Genomic DNA, 22,423 nt, shown 5'->3' on the forward strand with positions numbered 1-22,423 from the left:
CAAAGGATCTTCTGAAATATAATCTCAAGCATGAGTCAGACTAAGGTAAAAGCACTTCTTATCAGTCTGGATATTGTCTGGATATTATTAATAAAAGGATGGTCATTTGAAAATCTTTTTAAATCCCTCATAGAACTCAATGCTTATATGCCTTAGGAAGAGCGAGCAGTCCTGAGGGTGGAAATCAATGGAGTGGTTAATAATTAATGAGAACATCATATTGAGAGTGTGGTGGATCTATTCCAATAAGGGTCTAGGATACTTGACTGATTAGTTCACTTCCTAATCATTGCCACCTTGGACAATCTAATCAAATATTTTATCACCACTCAAACCTGAGTAGAACACAAGGAACACAAGGAGTAGAACATCTGGGTAGAGGGATTGAGGAGCAATATCCTTCAGATGCTGACTTGGGCTATTCAAAAGGGGATAAATTCTTCATCTCCCCCATAAGTCTTTCTTCCGGATAAATACATGGAGTTTGTATGTACATAGGACTTAGCAGAGAATTTGCCCAAATTTATAGTTAGTAAGTGATTGAGTCAAAGAGGTCATATTTACTCCTTCAGAGGTTCCTTCCCAAAATACTTTCCATCATCATTTCTAATCATTATGGACCATCCCCTAATAGATTATAAGCTCGATAAAGGCACAGACCAAGCAGAGATCCAGGAGCATGGAATAGTTGTGAGGAAACCAGAGTCTGGGCTCTGCCTCTTAAGATTATGAATGAATCTTTCCTCTTCATTTAAAATCTTGGTCTATAAGATGTCAAAGTAAGAGCTTAGTCTAGAAAATATCAAAGGTTCACTGTGGAGTAAACATTCTGCAGTTCTATGATATATTTCCTTCACTTAAGCCGATTCCTCAGTGTAATGTCAGCCACAATACAGGTAACTACCTGCTTCCAGGGCTGTTGTAAGGCAATTGCTAATGTGCAATGAGCTTAGACATTTAACCTTTGCTTGCCCAAGTTTCTTAATCTGTAAAATGGAAGTAATAATAGCATCTATCTCCAGGTAGTGAGGATCACTGCTGAGATAATATTTGTAAGGGACAGTGAAGCACAGTGCTTCATACATAACAAGCACTACATAATTGTTTGCTATTATTATTATGTAAGTATATAATATACTATATATAGGATATATAATATACTATATATAGGATATAATATAGTTACACTTCTATAACATATATTATATATAATTATAATAGTATATTATACTACTATATACTAGTAGTATATTATACTACTATACTAATGTAAATTATACATAATATATAAATTAAATATGTAAATAATTCATATATTTATGTATAATATATAATCCTATAATTATAATATAACATTAATACTACTATAAGTATATACTATAGAAACACAGTGGAAGAAGTTCTAAATTTGAATTCAAGAATTTGGGTTCAAATCTCAGCTTGGCTACTTAAAGAGTCTGTGCACTCCCAATTGCAAGGGACTTTTAGATATTGTCCACATCCAGAGAAAGAACTATAGCAACTCTAGCCTAGATATGAAACTTGGGTCCGCTTATTACCTTTGACATTATTTAACTTTTCTGAGCCTCACTTTTTCTTTTATAAAATGGGGTTAGATGATCTCCATGTCATCTATTACCTCTAAAATCTCATGATCCTGGGCCTTAAGTACAGAGGTCTGCACACAGTGATCTTTTGGTATCAAAATGATAGCAATGTTTAAGATCCCCGTTAGCCTAGTTTCTCCAAACCATGTCTCCCCCTTCTCTCAGAGAGTGGCCCAGAACACCAGGACACTGTATTGGTTCATATCCTGAATTACTAATAGGTCACATATGAGAGAATCTGGATTACTATATATGATCCCTTCTAGTTCTAAATCTATGGTTATATGTGCTTTTGCATTTATTATCTGTTTGTACATACACTAACACACACAGTCTAGGATCATAGTAGAAAGGACCTTGGAACTCATTAAATCCAAAGTTCTCATTATATGGTTAAAGAGAGTGAAGCCAATTAGAACCATCATTTGGCTTCAGTTCCTTTGATTCCAGAGCCAAAGTGCTCTTTCCGCTGTTATCTTGGACACATGCCTCCTCCTCTCTGTACCCCTGTTTCTTTCTGTGTAAAAACAGTGCAGTAAGACTAAATGATCCTCTCACACTGCTAAATCCATGACCTTAGGATCTTAGGCTGCCTCAAAAGTTGATTGAGAGCATTTTGAGGTTGGGTGTGGCTGGCAGAAGCTGCCTGGCTAAGGGAGTGTCAAGGCTGAGGTGGGGAGAAAAGGAGCCGACCCCTTCCCCATCCCATTCCCCCCCACCCCCACTCCTCCACAGTCCCGACAGATCAGTTTTCTTCTTAATTCAGGCTGTTCTAAAAAAAGCCAAGGGTTTGGCGGCTGCCACATTCCCAGGAGAAGGAGCTGCTGTGGCAATATTACTGAGCATGCTGCCCTAACAGCTGAGGCTTGGAGCAGGAATAACCCAGCCCTCCCTGACCCACAGTAGCCTTCACTCCCACAAGGCCCCATGGAGGAGTTTGGAAGAGAGGTTGGAACTCTTCAAGCGGAATTTTAGACCAATCTATCCTGGGACCCCTTTCAGACCAGTTTGGGCCTTCCTACTTAAACAGATTTCTCAGCAGTGAACTGTAAGAGACAGCTAAATTCCATATTGAAACTCCTGAATTCAAATGCCACCTTGCAGAGGTTTGGATAAGTCAATTCTTTTGATGTCATCTGTTAAAATGAAGAAGCTGGAACTAGGTTCCTTCTACCTCTAAATATTATGAAATATCTCAAATATAACAGTTAAGGAGAGAAAGGTGAAAGAATAAAACGAACAACCAGGGAAAAAAGTCCTGGACCTCAACAAAACTCCTAGTTCCCTGTTGACTTAGATATATAGTCATGGAGTAGATCATGTTATTTCTCTTGATCTCAGTTTTCTTATCTGTAAAAGGGGAACAACAGTATTTACAATGCCACCTCTTAAAGCTACTGAAAGAGTCAAACACCTTATCTTAGACCAAGAATGCCTGCCTAACTCAAGAGTTTCCTTTGGACTAAGATTTAATTGGTATAGAATTCCACATGAAGAAACTTCCTGTACTGCCTCTCAGCAATGAGATGTTTCCCAAAAAGTCCCCACATAAGGCTCTCACTTGACAGGCCATTGCCTACTTCTGGGTCTCAGTTTCTTGATATGTACATTGAGAATAATAATCCCTGCCCTGGGCCACTCTCTTAAGAATAGTTGTAAGGACTGAATGAGATGGGAGGATATGAATACTCTTGGAGGCATAAAAAGACTCCTTACACAGGAGCTATTATTACTATTATGAGGATCCGATTTATAAATGGAAGGGAGCTCAGACCCTTTATTTTAGACATTTAGTAAATACAACTACAAATAATAACTTAATAATGACTCATCCCCAATAAAGGTGTACAAAGCACTTTCCTTACAACAAGCTAATGAAGTAAAATAAAAACTTATTGATGATAATTAATAATTAATAATTATATTTTATTATATAATTAAATCAATAATTAAGAATTTATATATTAATTACATTATATTATTACATTATATATTATATTATTAATAATTAATAATTTTATATACAAAGAAACTTAAAGGTATCCGATTCATTCATAGTCACACAGATGGCAAACATCAGAGCCAGGATTCAAACCCAGATCTCCCAGCTTCAATCTAGCATTCATTTTTTCCTATGAACAGAAATGAGCTTCTATTTCCAGGAAAATTATGGCAGGATTACTCCAATAAGAAAGTGGTGGGCAGGCAGAGGAGCAGAGTGAAGTAGAAGGGTTCTTCTTGTCTCTTCTCAAATCTTCCGAGTCCAAAAACTGCTGAGTTCCATAAACTCAAAGAAATTGAGTTTACTCTAATCTATCTCTTAGAAGATACACTGAAACTCCTTGCTGCCTTCACTGCTGTTCTGCATCTATAGAAACATCGTGGGGGAGGTAACCAACCAGCAATTCACTTGTGGTTTAAAGAATGCTGGACTGGGAATCAGGACACTTTAGTTCCAATCCTGGGTCTATTGTCATGTTGCTGGGTAATCATGAGCAAAAAAAGCCCTATTTTCTCTGTGAATCCCAATTTGTCTCACAAATGAAGATACTGGACCTTTCTGGATCTATCAGTTGTTTGTGATAACAGTTTGTGATGTAGCATATCACAAGTTTTTTTTTTTTTTACACTCTTACACTCCTACTCTGTGAACTCCTACAGAGACTTCCCACTCTGTAATTCATGATATATTGAGGAGATGATTACTCATGCTTCAAAAAAGGCCAATCCAACGTTAGACTGGGGATGATTCCTAAGGAAACACTGAATAATCTCGTGGATCATTACTGCCAAGGATGAAGGAGGGGAAGGGGTGCCCCAGTTAAAAGCAACATGATGAAGTAGAAATCTACATACAGTTGGATAAATTTAGCCTTGATGAGGAAGATGGAATTTAATCTGGCACCAGAGGGAAAGAAGTGAGGATGTGTGGAACTATTGAGGAAATTTGATATTGGAAGCAGAAACTCATCAGAACTCATCAATAAAATAAATGGTAACTAGGGAAAAAACCCAGGAAAAAGATACTGTTCATTTATGAAAATATTACAAAGATGTGGTCTAGTAATCAATACAATTTTTAAAATTCAAAGAATTCAGACATTCATTTAATAATAAATTCATTTTTCCAATCTTCAGAGGCTAGAGAGGCAAGGAAGATGCTTGTAACTCAGGAGAAACTTTGGAAGTAAAAACAAATAATTTGAACTGACAGGTTAAGGAGGGAGAAAAAGAGTGGTATCAGTGTTATTTATTCCTGAATCTTTCACCAAATTTTCTCCTTGCCTCAGCTTCCAAATGCAGACCAAAGAGCTTCGAATACACACTCAAAACTCTATGAAGTCTGATTCTGTAGGTCTGCTTTCACTTTGAGTTTTGAAAGAACCCGAGTTCTTCTATGAACCTGGATAGAGCATTCCCTTTTATGAGTTCCTATGACCAACTGATTGAGTGAATAATCATGAATGAATGAATAAGGGGCATAACCTTTCAAATCTACAAATGCCTAAATCTTTATTTCTGGTTAAATTTGGACTCTTGGAGGAAGGAAGAAATGAAGGAAATTAAATTGCTGAACCAGAGGACTATAAAGACCTATTGCTCAGTACACCCCTCTCTCTCCTCTCCTCTCTATAAGGAAATGGAAAGAAATTTAGACTTGGAGAGTCACAAGAGCCTGAGATTCAAACCCTTTACTAAATGTATGATAGGCAAGTCTTTCTATTCTCTAGAAATCCTTCTATAAAATGGGATTGTTGTGAAAAAATACTACATACATATTATTTTCATTCCTCCTCTTCTTCCTTTTCTCATCTTCCTCACTCCATTAAAAAGTATTTGTCAGTCCAAACTCTGCCATTATGACTTTAGCGATTTGGAGCAAGGCATTGAATGTCTCAGGGCCTCAGTTTCCTTCTCTGTAAAATGAAAGGATCATATCATATGATCTCTAATTTCCATCACTTTTGAAATCTATGATCCTAAGGGCTCTGTCCTGTCCTCTTTCCCCATTTCCCCATTTCCATTTCCCTCTTCTATTCTTTGTCATCATTTACTCCCTTCATATTTTTTCCTTCCCCCTTCCTGCCTCCCCCGCCTCCACTATTAAGTCAGACAAAGAATTAGCAAGTGATAACTACTTTTGCAAACAGCACAGCTGGATTCCCAGGGCTGATGCAGGAAGGGACAATCCATACCACCCCTCTCCACCCCCCACCCCTCATTTCCTTCTGACCTTTCCCTCTTACTTGGTTCTATCACAGAATGTTATACAAGGAGGATACTTGTGAGGGAAAGAGCCATCTGCATCCAGACAGAATTATGGGGACTGAATGTGGATCACAATATAGTATTTTCACCTTTTTTGTTGTTGTTTGCTTGCTTATTTTTTTCCTTTCTCAGTTTTTCCCTTTTTGATCCGATTTTCTTGTGACAAATGTGGAAGTATGTTTAGAAGATTTGCACATTTCAATTTATAGTAGATTGCTTGCTGTCTAGGGAAGGGGAAAGGGGTGGAAGAGAGAAAAATTTGGAACACAAAGTTTTGCAGGGGTGAATGCTGAAAACTATGTATTTTGAAAAATGAAAAGCTACTATTTTTTAAAAGTATATATGGAAAGGAAGATAAGGGTGAGGTTGGGGGCTGGGAGAAATATTTCACTATTAAGAGCTGCAAGTCACAAAAGGCACAAAAGAATGAGCACAAGCTCAGTCGAGTTAGGGGACCAAGATTTCAATTTCAAATCCTGGCTCTTCTTTCTTATAATCCATGACCTTGGACCAGTCACTTCCTCTCTCTGGGGAAGTTTCCTCCACTATAAAAAGATGGGAGGTTGGACTAGATCAAAGATTCTTAGTCTGGAGTCTGTGCATTTGCTTATTTTAAAAATATATTTTGTTAACTATATTTCAATATTAATCTGTTTCTTTTGTAAGCCTATGCATTTTTATCTTATGCATTTAAAAACATTATTCTGAGAAGACATCTCTAGGCTTCATCAGCCTGCCAAAGGGGTCCCAGACACACAAAAAAGGTTAAGATCCTCTAGACTAGATAGATGATGCCTCAATTCTCTTTTAGGAATATGATCTGAGTTCTAACAAGGCAGTCCTAGGGGCTGCTTGGAATTTCAAGCTCTGGTACTTTGGGAGTAAATAAATATCTTTTTCATCAATATTCCCCATGTACTTTGTGGCATATTCCCTTTGGGCCCCTGGACCAAGAGGAAAAATAGTTGTGGAACAATGGTGAAGCAAGTGAGGGATGGTAAGCTTTTTTAAGAGATACTGGGAAGAATCATCGGATGTCGATATAGAAGTAACCTTAGAGATGATCTAGTCTTGCCCTCTTATTTTATATAGAGAGAAACTAAGGCTCAGATAAAAAGAACTGTCCAAGGTCACAGAGAGAGGAAGTAGCAAAGCTGGGATTCTTACCTAAACTTAGATGAGTACTTGAGTCCTTCACAGTTCAGAAATTAAAGGTCTATGAATTTATATAAATTCATACTGCAAATTGGTAGTGGAACCAAGACTAAAGCCCCAACAGGCTTTTAGCTTTTTTGCTTTTGTTGCCCCACCTATCATTATTCTGTGAGAGCTGGAAGGGGCTATTTAGGATCACCTTGTCTAACTTACTAATTTGCAGATCAAAACAGAGACCTAAAGAATAAAAGTGAGCCATTCTCCAATTGAAAAATGGTCAAAGGATATGAACAGACAATTCTCAGATGAAGAAATTGAAACTATTTCTAGTCATATGAAAAGATGCTCCAAGTCATTATTAATCAGAGAAATGCAAATTAAGACAACTCTAAGATACCACTACACACCTGTCAGATTGGCTAAGATGACAGGAAAAAATAATGATGATTGTTGGAGGGGATGTGGGAAAACTGGGACATTGATTCATTGTTGGTGGAGTTGTGAACGAATCCAACCATTTTGGAGAGTAGTTTGGAACTATGCTCAAAAAGTTATCAAACTGTGCATACCCTTTGATCCAGCAGTGTTACTACTGGGATTATATCCCAAAGAGATTATAAAGAAGGGAAAGGGACCTGTATGTGCACGAATGTTTGTGGCAGCCCTTTTTGTAGTGGCTAGAAACTGGAAACTGAATGGATGTCCATCAGTTGGAGAATGGCTGAATAAATTGTGGTATATGAAAATTATGGAATATTACTGTTCTGTAAGAAATGACCAACAGGATGATTTCAGAAAGGCCTGGAGAGACTTACACGAACTGATGCTGAGTGAAATGAGCAGGACCAGGAGATCATTATATACTTCAACAACAATACTAGATGATGACCAGTTCTGATGGATCAGGCCATCCTCAGCAACGAGATCAACCAAATCATTTCTAATGGAGCAGTAATGAACTGAACTAGCTATACCCAGAAAAAGAACTCTGGGAGATGACTAAAAACCATTACATTGAATTCCCAATCCCTATATTTATGCACACCTGCATTTTTGATTTCCTTCACAAGCTAATTGTACAATAATTCAGAGTCTGATTCTTTTTGTACAGCAAAATAATGTTTTGGTCATGTATACTTATTGTGTATCTAAGTTATATTTTAATATATTTAACATCTACTGGTCATCCTGCCATTTAGGGGAGGGGGGGGGGTAAGAGGTGAAAAATTGGAACAAGAGGTTTGGCAATTGTTAATGCTGTAAAGTTACCCATGTGTATATCCTGTAAATAAAAGGCTATTAAATAAAAAAAAAAAAAGAATAAAAGTGGTTTATTGGACAGCAGAGTCAAGCCTAGATTCCAGGCCTCTTGAGTCCCCTATATCTTTCCCCCAACAAGAGGAGGGAAACTTACTCTATCAGAATAAGAACTGTCTTTTACTATATTCTAATCCTAACACAGATTCAATCACACAATAGGTGTTAAATTAATATTTCCTAGTTGGCGGATTAATTAATAAATGAATAGCTTAAATACTCTGGCCACATAATGAGAAAACAGCATTCATTGAAAAAAAGACCCTAATACTGGGAAAGATTGAAGTCAAAAAATGACGGGGATGGCAGAGGTTGTGATGGAGTGTCACAGAAATTATATCTTTAAATTCATTACTTAATTTATTTAATATAAATTGCTTTATGAAATCAAAACAAGAGGGTTTTTCATGGGAGAGAAAGAACAAAAAAAAGTGCACATAGCATGTGTTGATTTATATTCGTTCTCCATAGTTCTTTTCCTGGATTGATATGGCATTTTCTATCCTAAGTTTATTGGCATTGCCTTTCATCAAAGAAGTGATTAACCTGAACTTGGACAGATTTGGGAAGATAGTAGAGGATAGAAGTCATCCATGGGATCAAAGAATTGGACATGGCTTGATGACTGAACAATGACAACAATTGGTAGATGGTTATGATTCAGAAAAGTTACATGTATGTAAAATCACATGTCAAATACATGGAAAGAATGTTAATTTAGCTATAAAATAAAATACCAATTTTGATGCTAAAAAATGTATATACTTTCACCTGGCCCTCAAAGTATCTTTGTGAGGGAATTAATATGGGGTTAAGAATATATAGATGTCTTCCCACTTCTGAGATTGTTTTTCAGTAACAATAGGCAACTCCAACATTCTATTTAAGTACATAGGCAATGCCAAGATGATGGAGAATAGACAGGTCTTTGAGCTCTTCCTGGCTTCCCTCAGAACACCAGTTGAAGCCCCTTAACTGGTTTTGGATGACAGAACCCACAAATATTTGGAGTGTAACAAATTTCTGGAAAATATTTGGGAAGAACTTCAGACAAGGTCTGTTTCAAACAGGCACTGGGGTGGGAGGGGGGCGACTGAGCACAGGCGCAGCTCAGGGACCCAGGACAAAGTGGCCTCTGAGTGCCAATAGAATGTACCAAGAGACAAAATTCAGCAGCGTTGGCTATTCTGTCCTAATTCAGAAACAGCAGACTAGCTGTGAGACAGCCAGCACAACTACAAAAGGCAAATAGTATGGCCCTGAACTCCAGAATAACTCGAGACTTTGCTACACCCATCCAGCACTGGAAGGAAGCCAGCAGCACCTACCCCAGAACAGCATGAAGCTGCTGTTGCTTATAGAGGAAGCTTGGGACAATCTCCTCTTTGCCCTAAGAGCAGACTTCAACCTTTAAAAATGAGCAAAAAAAAGCAAAAAAGAGCTCTGAGCATGGATAGCTTTTGTGAAAGCAATAGAACAGATTTCAAATCCTGAGGACACTAAAAGCAAAACATCTCCAGATGAAATCCCAAAGAATGATATGAATTGGTCTCTCATCTCAAAGTTCTCCTGGAAGAATTCAAAAATGATCTTAAAAGAGAAGAAAAATGGGGAAAAGAAATGAGAACTTTTGGAAGAGTTTGGAAAAAGGAAACAAATTATCTGAAGAAAACTTCTTTTAAAATAGATTTAGCAAAATGGAAAAAGCTTTTAACACTTTTACAAGAGATTTGATGAAATGGAAGAAAACTTGAAAAACAGAATTTGTAAAATGGAAAAGAAATCCAATGAACAAAACATCTCATTTAAAAGTTCAACTGGCCAAATATAAGAGGAGATTTAAAAATCCTAACTAAAGAAAATAATTCACTAAAAATTAGAATTGAATACATGGAAGTGAATGACTCAATAAGACATCAAAAATCAGACAAACAAAACCCCCCAAAAATGAAAAATAGAAGAAAATGTAATGGAAAAACAACTGACCTTGAAAATAGATCCAAGAAAGACAATCTAATGTACTACCTGAAAATCATGATTAAAAAAAAAAAGCTTATTTAAGTGCAAGAATCCACTCAACAGAATCCCTTACAGGAAGTAAGCCAATTATCTCTTGAATACTTCTGCTGATGGGGAACTCACTACTGCTGCCAAGAACAGTCCATTTCACTGTTATACACTAGCAACTATAATACCTGGGAATTTTTTTCCTTATATCACTTAAGTCTGCTTCCCTATAACTTCACCCATTTACTTCTTATCTCAAAAGCAAAACCAAGGGGCATGATGTAACAAAATGATAGATTTGAAGTTAGAGGATCTGGGTTCAAATTCTATATCCACTACCTGAATAAGTCTGATTAAGTCTGAGTTTCAGTATCCCCTTCTTTAAAATTAATTGCTGGGACTAGATCTCTCAGTCTCTCTTCTAGCTCTAAATCTTAGGATCTTAAATCTAGTCCTTCAACCACCTCCACCCTGGTCTTCTTTTCTCCAGACTAAAGATCCCCAGTTCATTCATCTGATACTCAACTGGCAAGATTTCAAGTGCCCTTCCCATCTTGGTGCCCACCTCTGAGCACACACACACCAGACTGTTCATGGGCCTTCTAAAATGTAGCACAGAGCTAGATACTGTACCAATCCCAACCAGGCAAAAAAAAAAAAAAAAAGTGGAATCCTGATCTCCCTTATTCTAAAAACTGGTGATTTTGACACAACCTCAGTTTAAAGATGGGGAACATGAAGTTAGAGAGATGAAGAAACTGCCCAAAGTCACAGGCCTTGCTCTAACCCAGAGCCTCTGCATCTTGGCCAAGGGCTTTTGTCACAGTATCCATTTTTTAAAAATGGCATTTTCTTAAGAACAAAAGAACTCTATACAGTAACCTTCTGTAACAGTCCCTCTGCTAACCCCTCACCTCTTTCAGTGGTCATTGTATCCCAGAGCAAACTAATCCCTCATTCCTATGCTAACAATCCAAGGCTCTACTTAAGAGCAAATATTCTCATTTATGGATTGTTAACATGTCAGAATGACAGTTGTTGAAATTGAAAAGGGGAGAAATGTACACTTCTTTCTTTTTTAACAGAAGTATTGGCAAACGTCCTGGATTTAAAGTCAAGGTTTCAATTTTGACTCTTTAGTTGTTCAACTCTTTGTGACCTCATTTTAGGATTTTCTTGGCAAAGATACTGGAATAGTTTGCCATTTCCTTTTCCAAATCATTTGACAGATGAGGAAATTGAGGCAAACAGGCTTAAGTGAGTTGCCCAAGGTCACATAGCTAGGTAAAGAGGAAGTTGAACTCAGGTCTTCCTGACTTTAAGCCCAGCAACTCTAGTCACTATGCAGTTGTCCATCTATTTATTAGTTAATGTGACCAATAACTAGGGTTAAAGGGTAGGGACAGGGCTGTAACAAAGCATAGCAGTTATTACACTCCATGCTAGCATTAATGGGGATCAAGAAAGGCTTTTTGCAGATAGAGTTTTAGTTGGTACTTGAAGGAAGTCAAGGAAGCCAGGAGGTAGAGATGAGGAAGAATATTCCAGGCATAAGAAATAACCATTGAAGAAATAATAAATAGCATTTGTATAATGCCTTAAGATTTGAAATGTGCTTTATAAATATATCATATGATCCCCCTGGGATTTTCATTTTACAAATGAAGAAACTGGGGCTGATAATGATTAAATGATGTGGATGAAGTGGAAAAAGCTTAGTCTGCAAAGGGAGTATCTCATTCAAGGAACAACAAGAAGGGCATCGTTACTGCATTGCAAAGTCCATAGAATGGAGGGAAAGGAACGTGTAAAAAGAATGAAATGGTAGAAAAGGGCAAGTTGTAAAGAGCTCTTTCAATGCCAAAAGATAGTTCATATTCGGTCCTGGAGGTGATAGGGAACAACTGGAATTTATTGTACAGGGGGTGACATGGTTAATCCACATTCAGGGAAGTTTAATTCGACAAGTGAGTGAAGGATGGTTTAGACTGGCAGGGACATCAATTAACAGGCTAATGCACTACTTGTTCAGGTGAATGATGATGAAGGCCTCACCAGGGTAGTGACAGTATTAGAAGAAGGAATATGTTACAAAGGGACAGGACTTGGCCACAGGTTGGATAATGGAGGGAAAGGAGATAAAAGTTTCAGATGACATCTAAGCTGGAGGCTTAACTGGAAGAATAGTGGTGCTTCAAAAGTAATAGGAAAGTTTGGAGGGGGAAGATTTGTAGGAAAAGATAATGAGTTCAGGTATGGAAATACTGAGTTTAAAATATTTCTGGGGCATCCAATTTAGGAATGTTTAAGAAGCATTTGGTGTTGCAAATTTGGAGGTTAAGATAGGTTAGATGAGTAGAAGTGAAAATTATCAATATATAGGAAGGTGATCACAGAAATCATAGTAATTGATGAGCTCACCAAGGCAAATAATAAAGAGGAAGAGAAAACAGTCAAAAAGAGTGCAAGAAGTAAAACAGTAATTCATAATTTGTATGGTATTTTACTGTTTGCAAAGTACTCCCCCAAATATCATCCAAAGTAATCAGTGCAGGTGTTAGCAATGCAAGTTTATCTTTTTAAAATATCCCCCAAAATGCCTAAAACATAGGTGTTTAATAAATGCTTATTCACAACTGACTGTACAGAGGGCATAGGAGTTAGAATAAAGCACCATCTTGTCCAATTCCCTCATTTAACAGAAGAAATTGAGTCAGTTATTCTAAAGGGAAGTAACTTGCCCCAAGAACAACTATTTAGTTATCAAAAGTAGAATTTGAATCTAGATTTTTTCCCCTAATTTCAAAATACTTCCCTCTATATTAGGCTAATTATCCATAAATAGCACTATTAAGATATGGGAACATAAATCCTTTATCTGGAAAAAACTCAAGAGATCAACTGGTCACACTTTATTTCTTAGATGAAATCATTTATGTATATAAAGATGAAGTGATTTGTCCAAGGTCAGAATTAGTAGCAGAGACCAAAGTTTGAGAAGCCAAGACTCCTGATGATCAGTCCAGGGTTCTTTTGAATAAATCAGACCTCATTCTTGAAGTGATAATCATATTTCCATTATGCCTTTATGCATGTGTAGAAAGATTATTTATTCCCTTTGGGCTAATTCAGTCTAAATTTAAACACTGGGAATTGGGAAAGCATGTATTTTATTTTTCTGCTTCTAGAAAAAGGAAAAGAACTGGAAGAGGGAGGTTTGGGAGGAGTTAGTTATCTGTATAACCCCTTATTTTGTCTCATATTGATCTATCCTGATTCAGTCCCAGTTAAAAATTATAAGCTCAAATTTGGATTTAGAAGGTGCCTTAAAAGCCATCAATGTAAAGTGATTTGCCCAAGCACAAAGTTAGGAAACATCAGAGTCTGGCAGGATTTGAAATCTTAGGTAGAACAGCTAGGTAATATGGTGGATAGAGCTCTGGCTTGTGGGTCAGGAAGTGCTTCAAATCCTTCCTCAGATACTAGCTCCATGAAACCCTGAACAAATCACTTCACCCTATTTGCCTTAGTTTCCTCATCTGTAAAATGAGCTAGACAAGGAAATGGGAAACCCTCTTAGTATCTTTGTCAAGAAAGATTGGAAAAACTGACTGAAGAACAGCAAGACTCCAAGGCCAACACTCTTTCCACTGTTCATACTGCAGTACTATTAACACCTCTGCTCCAGCCACAGAAGTCATTTCAGTTCTTGCCTTATCTAACTAAGGCAACTGGCAATTCTCTGGAACCAAGCATCTGAGGGCTTGGCACCAGCATAAAAGTTTATGGCTCCCTCCCCTTCAAACCTCTAATAATAATAATTTATATGCATATATCAATCAACAAGTATTTATCAGATATAACAGCTACTATGTTAAGCACCAAGATAAAGAAAATAATATTAAGCCACCCTTACCCTAAAAGAGTTAAGCTTCAATTAAGAAACTCAAAGGCTATCTCAGTTCTCAGTAGTTTGCAATGGACTTTTTTCACTACAAGGTGGTGAGTTGGGAGAAGTGATTATTTATTCCCATTACTTATTAAGAAACAGGCTCAGGAAGGGGTCTTTAAAGTACCTGATTAATTAGAACTAGAGCTAAAGTCAGGTAGTCGATGCAGTGAGTGCATTTTCCACTCCAGTAACTCTCAAACAAACCCACAGGAGCCTGAAAACACAAGTTACCCTCCAGCACCCTAGCTAAGCCCGGGCAGGTATATCTCAGAACAAGGAAGGGTTAGAGCAGAGAAAAGGAGGGGGACGGAAGAGGGAAGAGAGGGGGAAAGGGAGGGAAGTAGGGAGGAGTAGCAGGATGTGAGGGGAATAGTAAAGACGGGGAGTAGGGAGGGAATGAGGCAGAGGGTCAAGTGTAGGGTTCGTGGAGAAGAGGGGGAAGAGGAAGAAAGGAATATAGGGGAAGGAGAGGTGGGGAGGATGAAAGAATAAGGAACAGGAGTGTGCAAAAAGTGATTGGTGAACTGAGGGAGAGAGGAATAGTGAACAGAGGGCTTTAAAAGTGAAGGGGAGAATTGGGAAGTGGAAAAGAGAAGGGCTGGGAAGTAGGAAGTGGCCAGGGACGCCTTGCAATTTCGAGGGACCAGATTCCGCAGAGAAGGTAAGGGGATAAGGGCCAGTGAGGGGCAGCGGGGTTCACAGGACTCGAGAAGTTACGGGGATAGAAACGCCTAGGACTTCATACACATTCTTCAGTACCCTCCAGGGTGCAGAGAGGCATGAAGACGCCCAGTGTCCCCCAGACTATGGCCCCAGCATCCCCAGTGTTCCACACATATCTCTTTCTTCCAGGCTTCCTAGGGCCAGGAGACAAATGCAAAGGCTTTCTGTCCCCTATCCCTACTCCCTCAAAAGTTCTCTAACCACTACCTCCCCACCCCGACATCACTCCTCCACCATACACACGACTTCCCCACCTTTCCTTCTTCTTCTCTTCCCTCTTCCCCCTCCCGCCCCAGTCTCACCTCTGTTCTGCTCCATAGGAACAGCGTACTAAACCTAGGCTGGGGACGCAAACGAGCAGACGCGTGCTTGAACTGCAGCCTAATTTCAGGACCGAATGCGCCGAGTTGCGCTTCTCCAGTCGCCTCAGCAGAGGCTGGGATAGTCCCAGCAAGGGTTGAAAGTGGCAGTCTCCAGCTCCTGCCGCCGCAAATATCCCCACCCACAGACAGGATGCACCGCCCAAGCCCCCTGCTCCCGCCCAGTCTTACCCCAGGCTCAGCACCACCCGCGCCCTGGAGTTCACTCCTCCCCTGAACTCTGCTGTCCAGGGCGGGACCAGCCTCCTTAACTGAATTCTTCCAATTGAGCCTGCAGTGGAGGAAAAGAGCTTTGGTGGGCAATGCAATAGATATATCATTTGGGTTCGAATCTCTTCTCTGACAGGTATGGCCACACCTCGATTTTGACGAAGTCAACTAATCCAAATCCTACAATATAGAGCCGAAAGAAAACTTAATAGTCGCTTAGTTCAATTATTTCAAACCTACAAGGAAGAAGACCGAATTAAAGATCCGAGGTCTCATGAAGCTCAGATATGAACTAGGCCTGGTCTACTACTTACATTGAGTGGGACTCAATTTTCCTTAGTTGCAGAATAAAGAGATTGGACCAGGTGATCTCTAAAGTCATTAACTTTTATTGGTAATTTAGTCAACTGGCATTCATTAAGCACCAACTTTGTGCTGGGCACTATCCTTCCCTTTTGTCTGTCTATTCGGTCAACAAACACTTACTAAGCAAGAAGGGGGAGTAATATGAAGAACCGGTGGAAACGTAGTTTGGAGCCTGGAGGTAAAAGGACTCTAGCTGCAATTAAAAAAAAAAAAAAAAAAAAAAAAACTATTGTAGGTTATTGAGAGGGGGAGGGTTGTGGTTGGACTTGCCCTTTAAGACTATCTTTTTGGCAATTGAACGGAAGATGGTTTGAAAAGAGAAACTTGAGCAGGGAGACCAATTAGGAGGCTATTGCTGCAGTCCAGATGAGAGCTGATGAAATTGCAAGGTGTTGTCAATTCAAACTACTTTGTGTGTAACAGAGGAGGGGGTGAATGGGAAATTTGTGGAGGGGTTTGAATTGATAACACTTTGCAACTGGTAGATGTGTGAGACTAGAGAAAGTGAAGAATCAAGGATCTTGCTGAGATGGAGAACTTGTCTGGAAGGATAGTGCTATGCTAGACAAAAGTGCCAGTTTGTTCTGAGGAATGTCCCTTCTACAGTCTTCAGGAGCTCTTTATCATCCACAGGATAAAATAAAAACTTCACCTAGCATTCAAGGTGCTATATAATAGCTCATATGATAATGATAATCTGTCATCGAAAGGAAATTAACTACCATGTGCTAGGGACTGTGCTAATGCTAAGTGCTGGTTGTATAAAGAAAGGCAAAATACACACACACCAATAGTCCCTTTAAGATGCTCATAGTTGATTGTGGGAGCTAACATGCAAACAACCAAATACAAACAAGATATAGCCAGGATAAATTGGAGATAATCAACAAAGGAAAGATAGTAGCTTTAAGGAGGACTGATGCAGATGAGATTTTAGTTGTGACTTAAAGGAAGGAAACCAGGAAAGTTAAGAGATAGCAGTAAGAAGGGATAGAATTCCAGGTACAGGGGACAGCTGGGGGAGAGGGGGATGGAACCGGAAGGGGGAGAATCATGTTTGAGGAACAGCTAAAAGGTCAGTGTCAGTGGATGGGAGTATTTGGAGGGAGAGAAGGTATAAGAATACTGAAAAGGTAGGAAGTGATTTCCCATTTATATAGTGCTTTTTTCAATAAAGTGCTTCTCTGGTGCTTTATTGTGACATAGAACTGGGTTCTCATTAAACTTGAAAAGTAAAGTCTGATAAATCTCACTAAACAGAGCAAACTTCCAGTACAGGCTGGTTATGGACTTTATAGTTGTTGACCAAAGAATAGCCAGGATCAGAGAGCTGTCACCAGCTTTGGCCATAGGAGAATGACTTTTTCAACTAGAACAACCCTCAATGGCTATCTCAGTTACAGAGGAGTTGTGACTTGTGCCAGTTGAGCTAAAGTGATAAATTCTTGAGATAATGAAGTAGATAGCAGAGGCTCTGGAAGGTCGTCTGCAATAGCCTGTGAGGGAGTTGGTCCTCCCTTTATAGATGGGGAAAGTGAGGATCAGAGAATTTATAATTACCTAGGGTCACAAAGTTAGGACAGGCTCATGCCAGGACTTGAACTCAAATTTACTACCTTCAAGATCGAAGTTGGACCTGCCACTGTAGCATTAATGATTCCACAAGCTTTAGTTTGTTAATAGAACAATTATAATGATGATGATAATGATGATGGTGATGATGATGATGAGAATGGCATTGATACTGATATTAATTATGCTGCTCGAATACTAAGCTGCCAAAGAAAGGAGATAGCCATTTTAGGTAGATCCTCTCTAGAAAATTTACTGAAGTACTTGAAGAATTGAACATGATGGAAAAGCAAGGAAACACCTTTGTTTTGTTGTTCTTCAGTTGTTTTTCAATGTCTGACCCTGTGCCCTCATTTTGGGTTTTATTGGCAAAGATGCTAGAATGGTTTGCCATTTATTTGTCTAACTTATTTTACAGATTAAAAAAGCTGAGGCAAATAGGGTTTAGTGATTTAACCAAGTTCATATGCTAGTAAATGTTTGAGGACACTTTTGACCTTAGGAAGATGAGTCTTCTGGGTTCTAGACCAAGTGTGTTATCCACTGTACCATCTAGCTGCCCTAGAGGAAATATCTACATGAATGCAATTATATCAATCTACTTATTAAAGGATCCATTAATTCTAATAAAGGGCTTTAGGGTTTACAAAAAAAAAATCCTCTCACAGTCCTGTGAAGGAGAGAATATGTGTTATTATTCACATTTTACAATGAACTTAATTTAGATCTAGAGAGAAAGAATAACCTGCTTAAGGTCACATAGTTGGTAAATGTCACATTCAGGACTCCACACCTTTCAAGTGGTACTTCCATACTGGTCTATCAGTTGAGTGAATGAGGCTGACTATTATTCCCTTCTTCAAAAATCTGTTAGGGTTCCCCTTTTCCTAGTTTAACGCTCAAGTTGAACTTGCCACTGTACCATTAGTGACCCCACAAGCTTCAGTTTGCTAATAGATTAGAACATGATGCTACTAGTGATGATGATGATGATAATGCTGATATGATAATGATTATATCCTGCTTTTATAGTTATCTTCCACTGCTCCTTTTCATTCCCTCTATGTTCCAGTCAACTAACCTGCAATTAAGAACTGTGCTAGAGTCAGCTTGTATAGACTCAGGAGATCAGATTGTTAAATGTTCAGTGTGAACATTTATACCTTGGAATTCCATAAATGATGCAAATCAGCATCATTTATTTCTTTGATTTATTACTTTGTTGATTCTAAGCTTCAGAATGTAATTGGAAAAATATTAATCCATATTAAATTTAAAGTGTGTTGTATGTACATTTTCTCCCCCTGAGATCTGGTAATTAAATATTTGCTAGCACACCTTACCTAATGTTCTCTCTCATTGCAATTCCAAGTAGTTGTATAAGTCATCCCCCATGCCTAAAATGTATTCTTGCCACAGTTCTCTCTTGAAATTTTTCCTTAAAGCCATATGTTAGTTTACCATCTTTTCAGGAAGTCTTCCCTGATCCTCCTCAGAGTGTCTCACAGCCCTTTATCAATGTATCTCCTTTGCTCTGGTCACATTCTATCTCCTATCTCATTCACTTATATACATGTCTTATTTCTCTATTAGATCTCCCTAAGATTAGGATTTCAAATAACCAGTTGGGACAGTGGTTGGAACTCTGGGCCTAGAGTCAGAAAATTCATATTCCTGAGTTCAAACTAGTCTCTGACATTTACTAGCTGTGTGACCCTGGGCAAGTCACTTAATTTTATTTGCCTCAGTTTCCTCATCTGTAAAATGAGCAGAAGGAAATGGCAAACTGCTCTAGTGTCTTTGCCAAGAAAATCCCAAATAGGATTGTGAAGAGTTCAGCATCAACAAAGATCAGCTTTATTCACAGAGACTGTTATTTAATCTTCATTCTCAATAAGGACCATGACATCAGGGAGATGATGCCAAAAGATACTTTTATTTCCAAGAAGAAGTTATGGACAAAATGAAGAGGTAAAATCTATACCAGGAGTAGTAAATATGAAATATATTCAGGGAATGCATATTATATAGTTAGCAAGAATATATGGGGGCAAAACAGAAACAATTGCTATAGTTTTTAACAGTTAACTAGGGAGAAGACAGGTTCCCTAATAAAATTAATCAGAAAAAAGGGAATACCGCATAAGATGTGAATATGTCATTGACTGGCAGGCTAAATCCATAGGCTTTAGCAGACTGAAGGTTAGCAAAAGGAGTTTATATCATTAATTTGAGGATTAATACTAAGAAAAGAATGGCTATGACAAAGAGAAAGATATCATGAGGCATGGGGGAGGGAAGTGAGAAAAAAGATACCACAAAGTAGAGCATGGCAGGCTAACACCTAAAAAGCACTGAACAAAGATGGCCTTGGGCAGATTTATTAGGGAAATTCAACTTTCGGGGTTTGACATTGTAACTTGGCTTTCTGATTTGATACAGTAAAGTGGGATTTCCCAAGACCTCCATCAAAGGATTGGACTGTAAGGTTGAGCTGATCCCATCAAGGCCTTTCCCTGCTTGCCTCAAAGAGTATTATAAAATCTTATCAGTATTTCAGGCTTTTTCTGCTAACTCACCTAGCTACCCAGGACCTCATCATTTCTGTCTACAATTCAGATCTGGAAGGGACCTCAAAGTCTGTTTATGCCAGTGTTGTTTTTGTTGTTTATCCTTTTTCTAAAAGAGAATCATGATATCAGGGACGTGATATCATAACATATAAACCAGTTGGATTTAAGTGAGGGTGGACTCTGCAAAATCACCAGTCTCACTTCCTCTTGCAGTGACATCCAGGCACTGCAAAATATAGATCTGGGCAAAATATAGATCACAATGACTAGAGATGGCCCTGGATGCAGTGGGAGACTTTGACCCACTCAAGTCTTTAACAGTTTGACTGATTGAGGCAACACCCAGTCAGTGATTAAAGCTAGGTTAGAATTGAGTCAAAGAATGACCTCTTTAACTTAGTCAAAGGAAAAAAAAATCCAATTGGAGAGGGCAAGATCTTAAGGATTTGGGGGCAAAACAGAAACAATTGCTATTTACATTCATTCTGAAGCATTCAAGGCCCAAACTATGACCAACTGGGGCTTAAGTAGGGACCTATTGTTGGCCAATCAATGAGAGCCAAAATTATTTGGATTGAAGGCATGGCTCTTAAGAAAGAAATCTTGCTGGTGAACTTCAAGATATATTGGGAAGTTTCAGTAATCAAAAAAAAAGTTGCATTCCTTTGGACAGAGAACCCATACATAAGGATATGATATCCTATGCAGACAGAAGGAAGGAAAAGAAGGAAAAAGGGAAGGAAGGAAGAAGAAAGGGTTTCTCTACTGAGTCTAGTTCGTTCTCCATTGGTATAGCTTTACTCAAAAACAAACAAAAGTCATTTGTTCTAGAATAGAACTATGCCATTAGGGAAGTAATATCTTCAAATGAGTTGGATTTACTAACTTCACCTTTCTCCTCTGGTGCCATCTGGGTCCATTGGCAAGATATAGTTCATTTCGACTGGAGATGGTCCCAAATGCAGTGGGAAACCTTCATTAGGCCAATGTATGCAAAGACGAAAGTCCCTCTTTCATCATCCAGGTAATACTTAAACATTTCTAATCTTTGTGTTCTAATTTAGCACCTAGCACAGTGCCTAGCATATACTCAGTAATTAATACAAGCTTACTGATTGATCAATTGATCAATTGAATGACAGGGAATTTGGAGGTGGTCTGTGCTATTGTTTGATCAGTTTTCATTTTTTCATCTGCTTTTCCTTTTCCCAATTCCTAGGCCAAATATTCTAATTATTTTCATGATGTAGTTTACCACTATGGGATAAAAAGTTGCTTTATTAATAGATGAAGCCTTGTTCTAACTTTTGTTAGTACAGAGTTCTTGCAGCCAGAGTTCCCATTTCTCATTGCCAATATTTCTTTTGTTTGGTTCTCAATGTACCATTCTGCTCTTGTCCTGAGTGACTTTTAGAATGTTTGATTTTGCCTCTCTCTAATTGGTAAAGATTAGTTTAGATTAAAATGAAATTAACCTCAAATTTAAAGTGGTTGAGCTCTCCAGGTTCATTATTTGGAACTTTAAATAGCATTTTCCCATGGAAACAATGGTAAGTGTGTAATGGGGGTGCTACTGCAACCTCTTCAGGGGAAAAAGCTGAGGACCTTGGTTCCAGAAAGGCATGATTACATATAATGAAAGGACCAGAGATGTAAGCATCCAATGTCTCTCTCTAGTCCAGAAGTCTTCAGCAGCTTCCTCTCTTGTATCCACAAATCCAAAAAGAATTCAGGCCAGGAGAATTGGCTCTACTTCCTTTTTGAATACATCTCAGTTTTGACTCCATAGCCAATGGGCCAAAGAAGCTCCTCTTCACTATGTGGATTGGAACCAGTCACACAATATCTTTGTTATAAGTTTCATTATACATTGTCAGGCCTTTCTAGAAACAAGTTTTCCAGCCTCTTCTATACAGAGGACTATATTAGCATCTCCATTCTATGAGATAGGCAAGTCCCTTTACTACTATCTAAAAACCTCAAAACCCCTACAATTAGCTTCCCAGTTATAGGATGGAAGAGATGTGGCTGGACTATCATACATGTTAAAGTAATCTAGAGGTTTAGTAGATCACGGACTTAGAATGGGTAAGCTTTGTGACAACTGCCCCCAAAACTAATATGATCTTAATATTGAAAAGGAAAAAGAAGGAGATGGTAGTCCCACTGTTCTCTGGTCAGGCCCTCTCTGATGTATTAGGTTTAATTCTGGGCACCAAATTTTAGGAAGGATACTAACAAGCAAAAGCACTAAAGGCCACTAAAATAATGAGGGAACTGGAGATGGTTCCA

General features: G+C 38.5%; 1 protein-coding gene across 3 annotated transcripts in view; it reads right to left on the reverse strand.

The window, feature by feature from the left end:
* AFAP1L1 (actin filament associated protein 1 like 1) overlaps window positions 1–15,954 on the reverse strand; it is a 60,100-nt gene extending 44,146 nt beyond the window's left edge. Inside the window, exon 1 of one of the 3 annotated variants that reach the window (XM_023506399.2) lies at window positions 15,333–15,546. In XM_023506399.2, coding sequence (XP_023362167.1) covers window positions 15,333–15,348 — 16 coding nt within the window. In that variant the 5' untranslated portion in view covers window positions 15,349–15,546. Of the gene's footprint in view, window positions 1–15,332; window positions 15,548–15,581 lie in introns of those variants that run through there. The other 2 variants (XM_031953686.1, XM_031953684.1) reach the window with 2 other exon arrangements.
* Between the last annotated feature and the right edge of the window lie 6,469 nt (window positions 15,955–22,423).

The sequence above is a fragment of the Sarcophilus harrisii genome, chromosome 2 (genome assembly GCF_902635505.1).
Source record: "Sarcophilus harrisii chromosome 2, mSarHar1.11, whole genome shotgun sequence".
Classification (NCBI taxonomy): domain Eukaryota; kingdom Metazoa; phylum Chordata; class Mammalia; order Dasyuromorphia; family Dasyuridae; genus Sarcophilus; species Sarcophilus harrisii.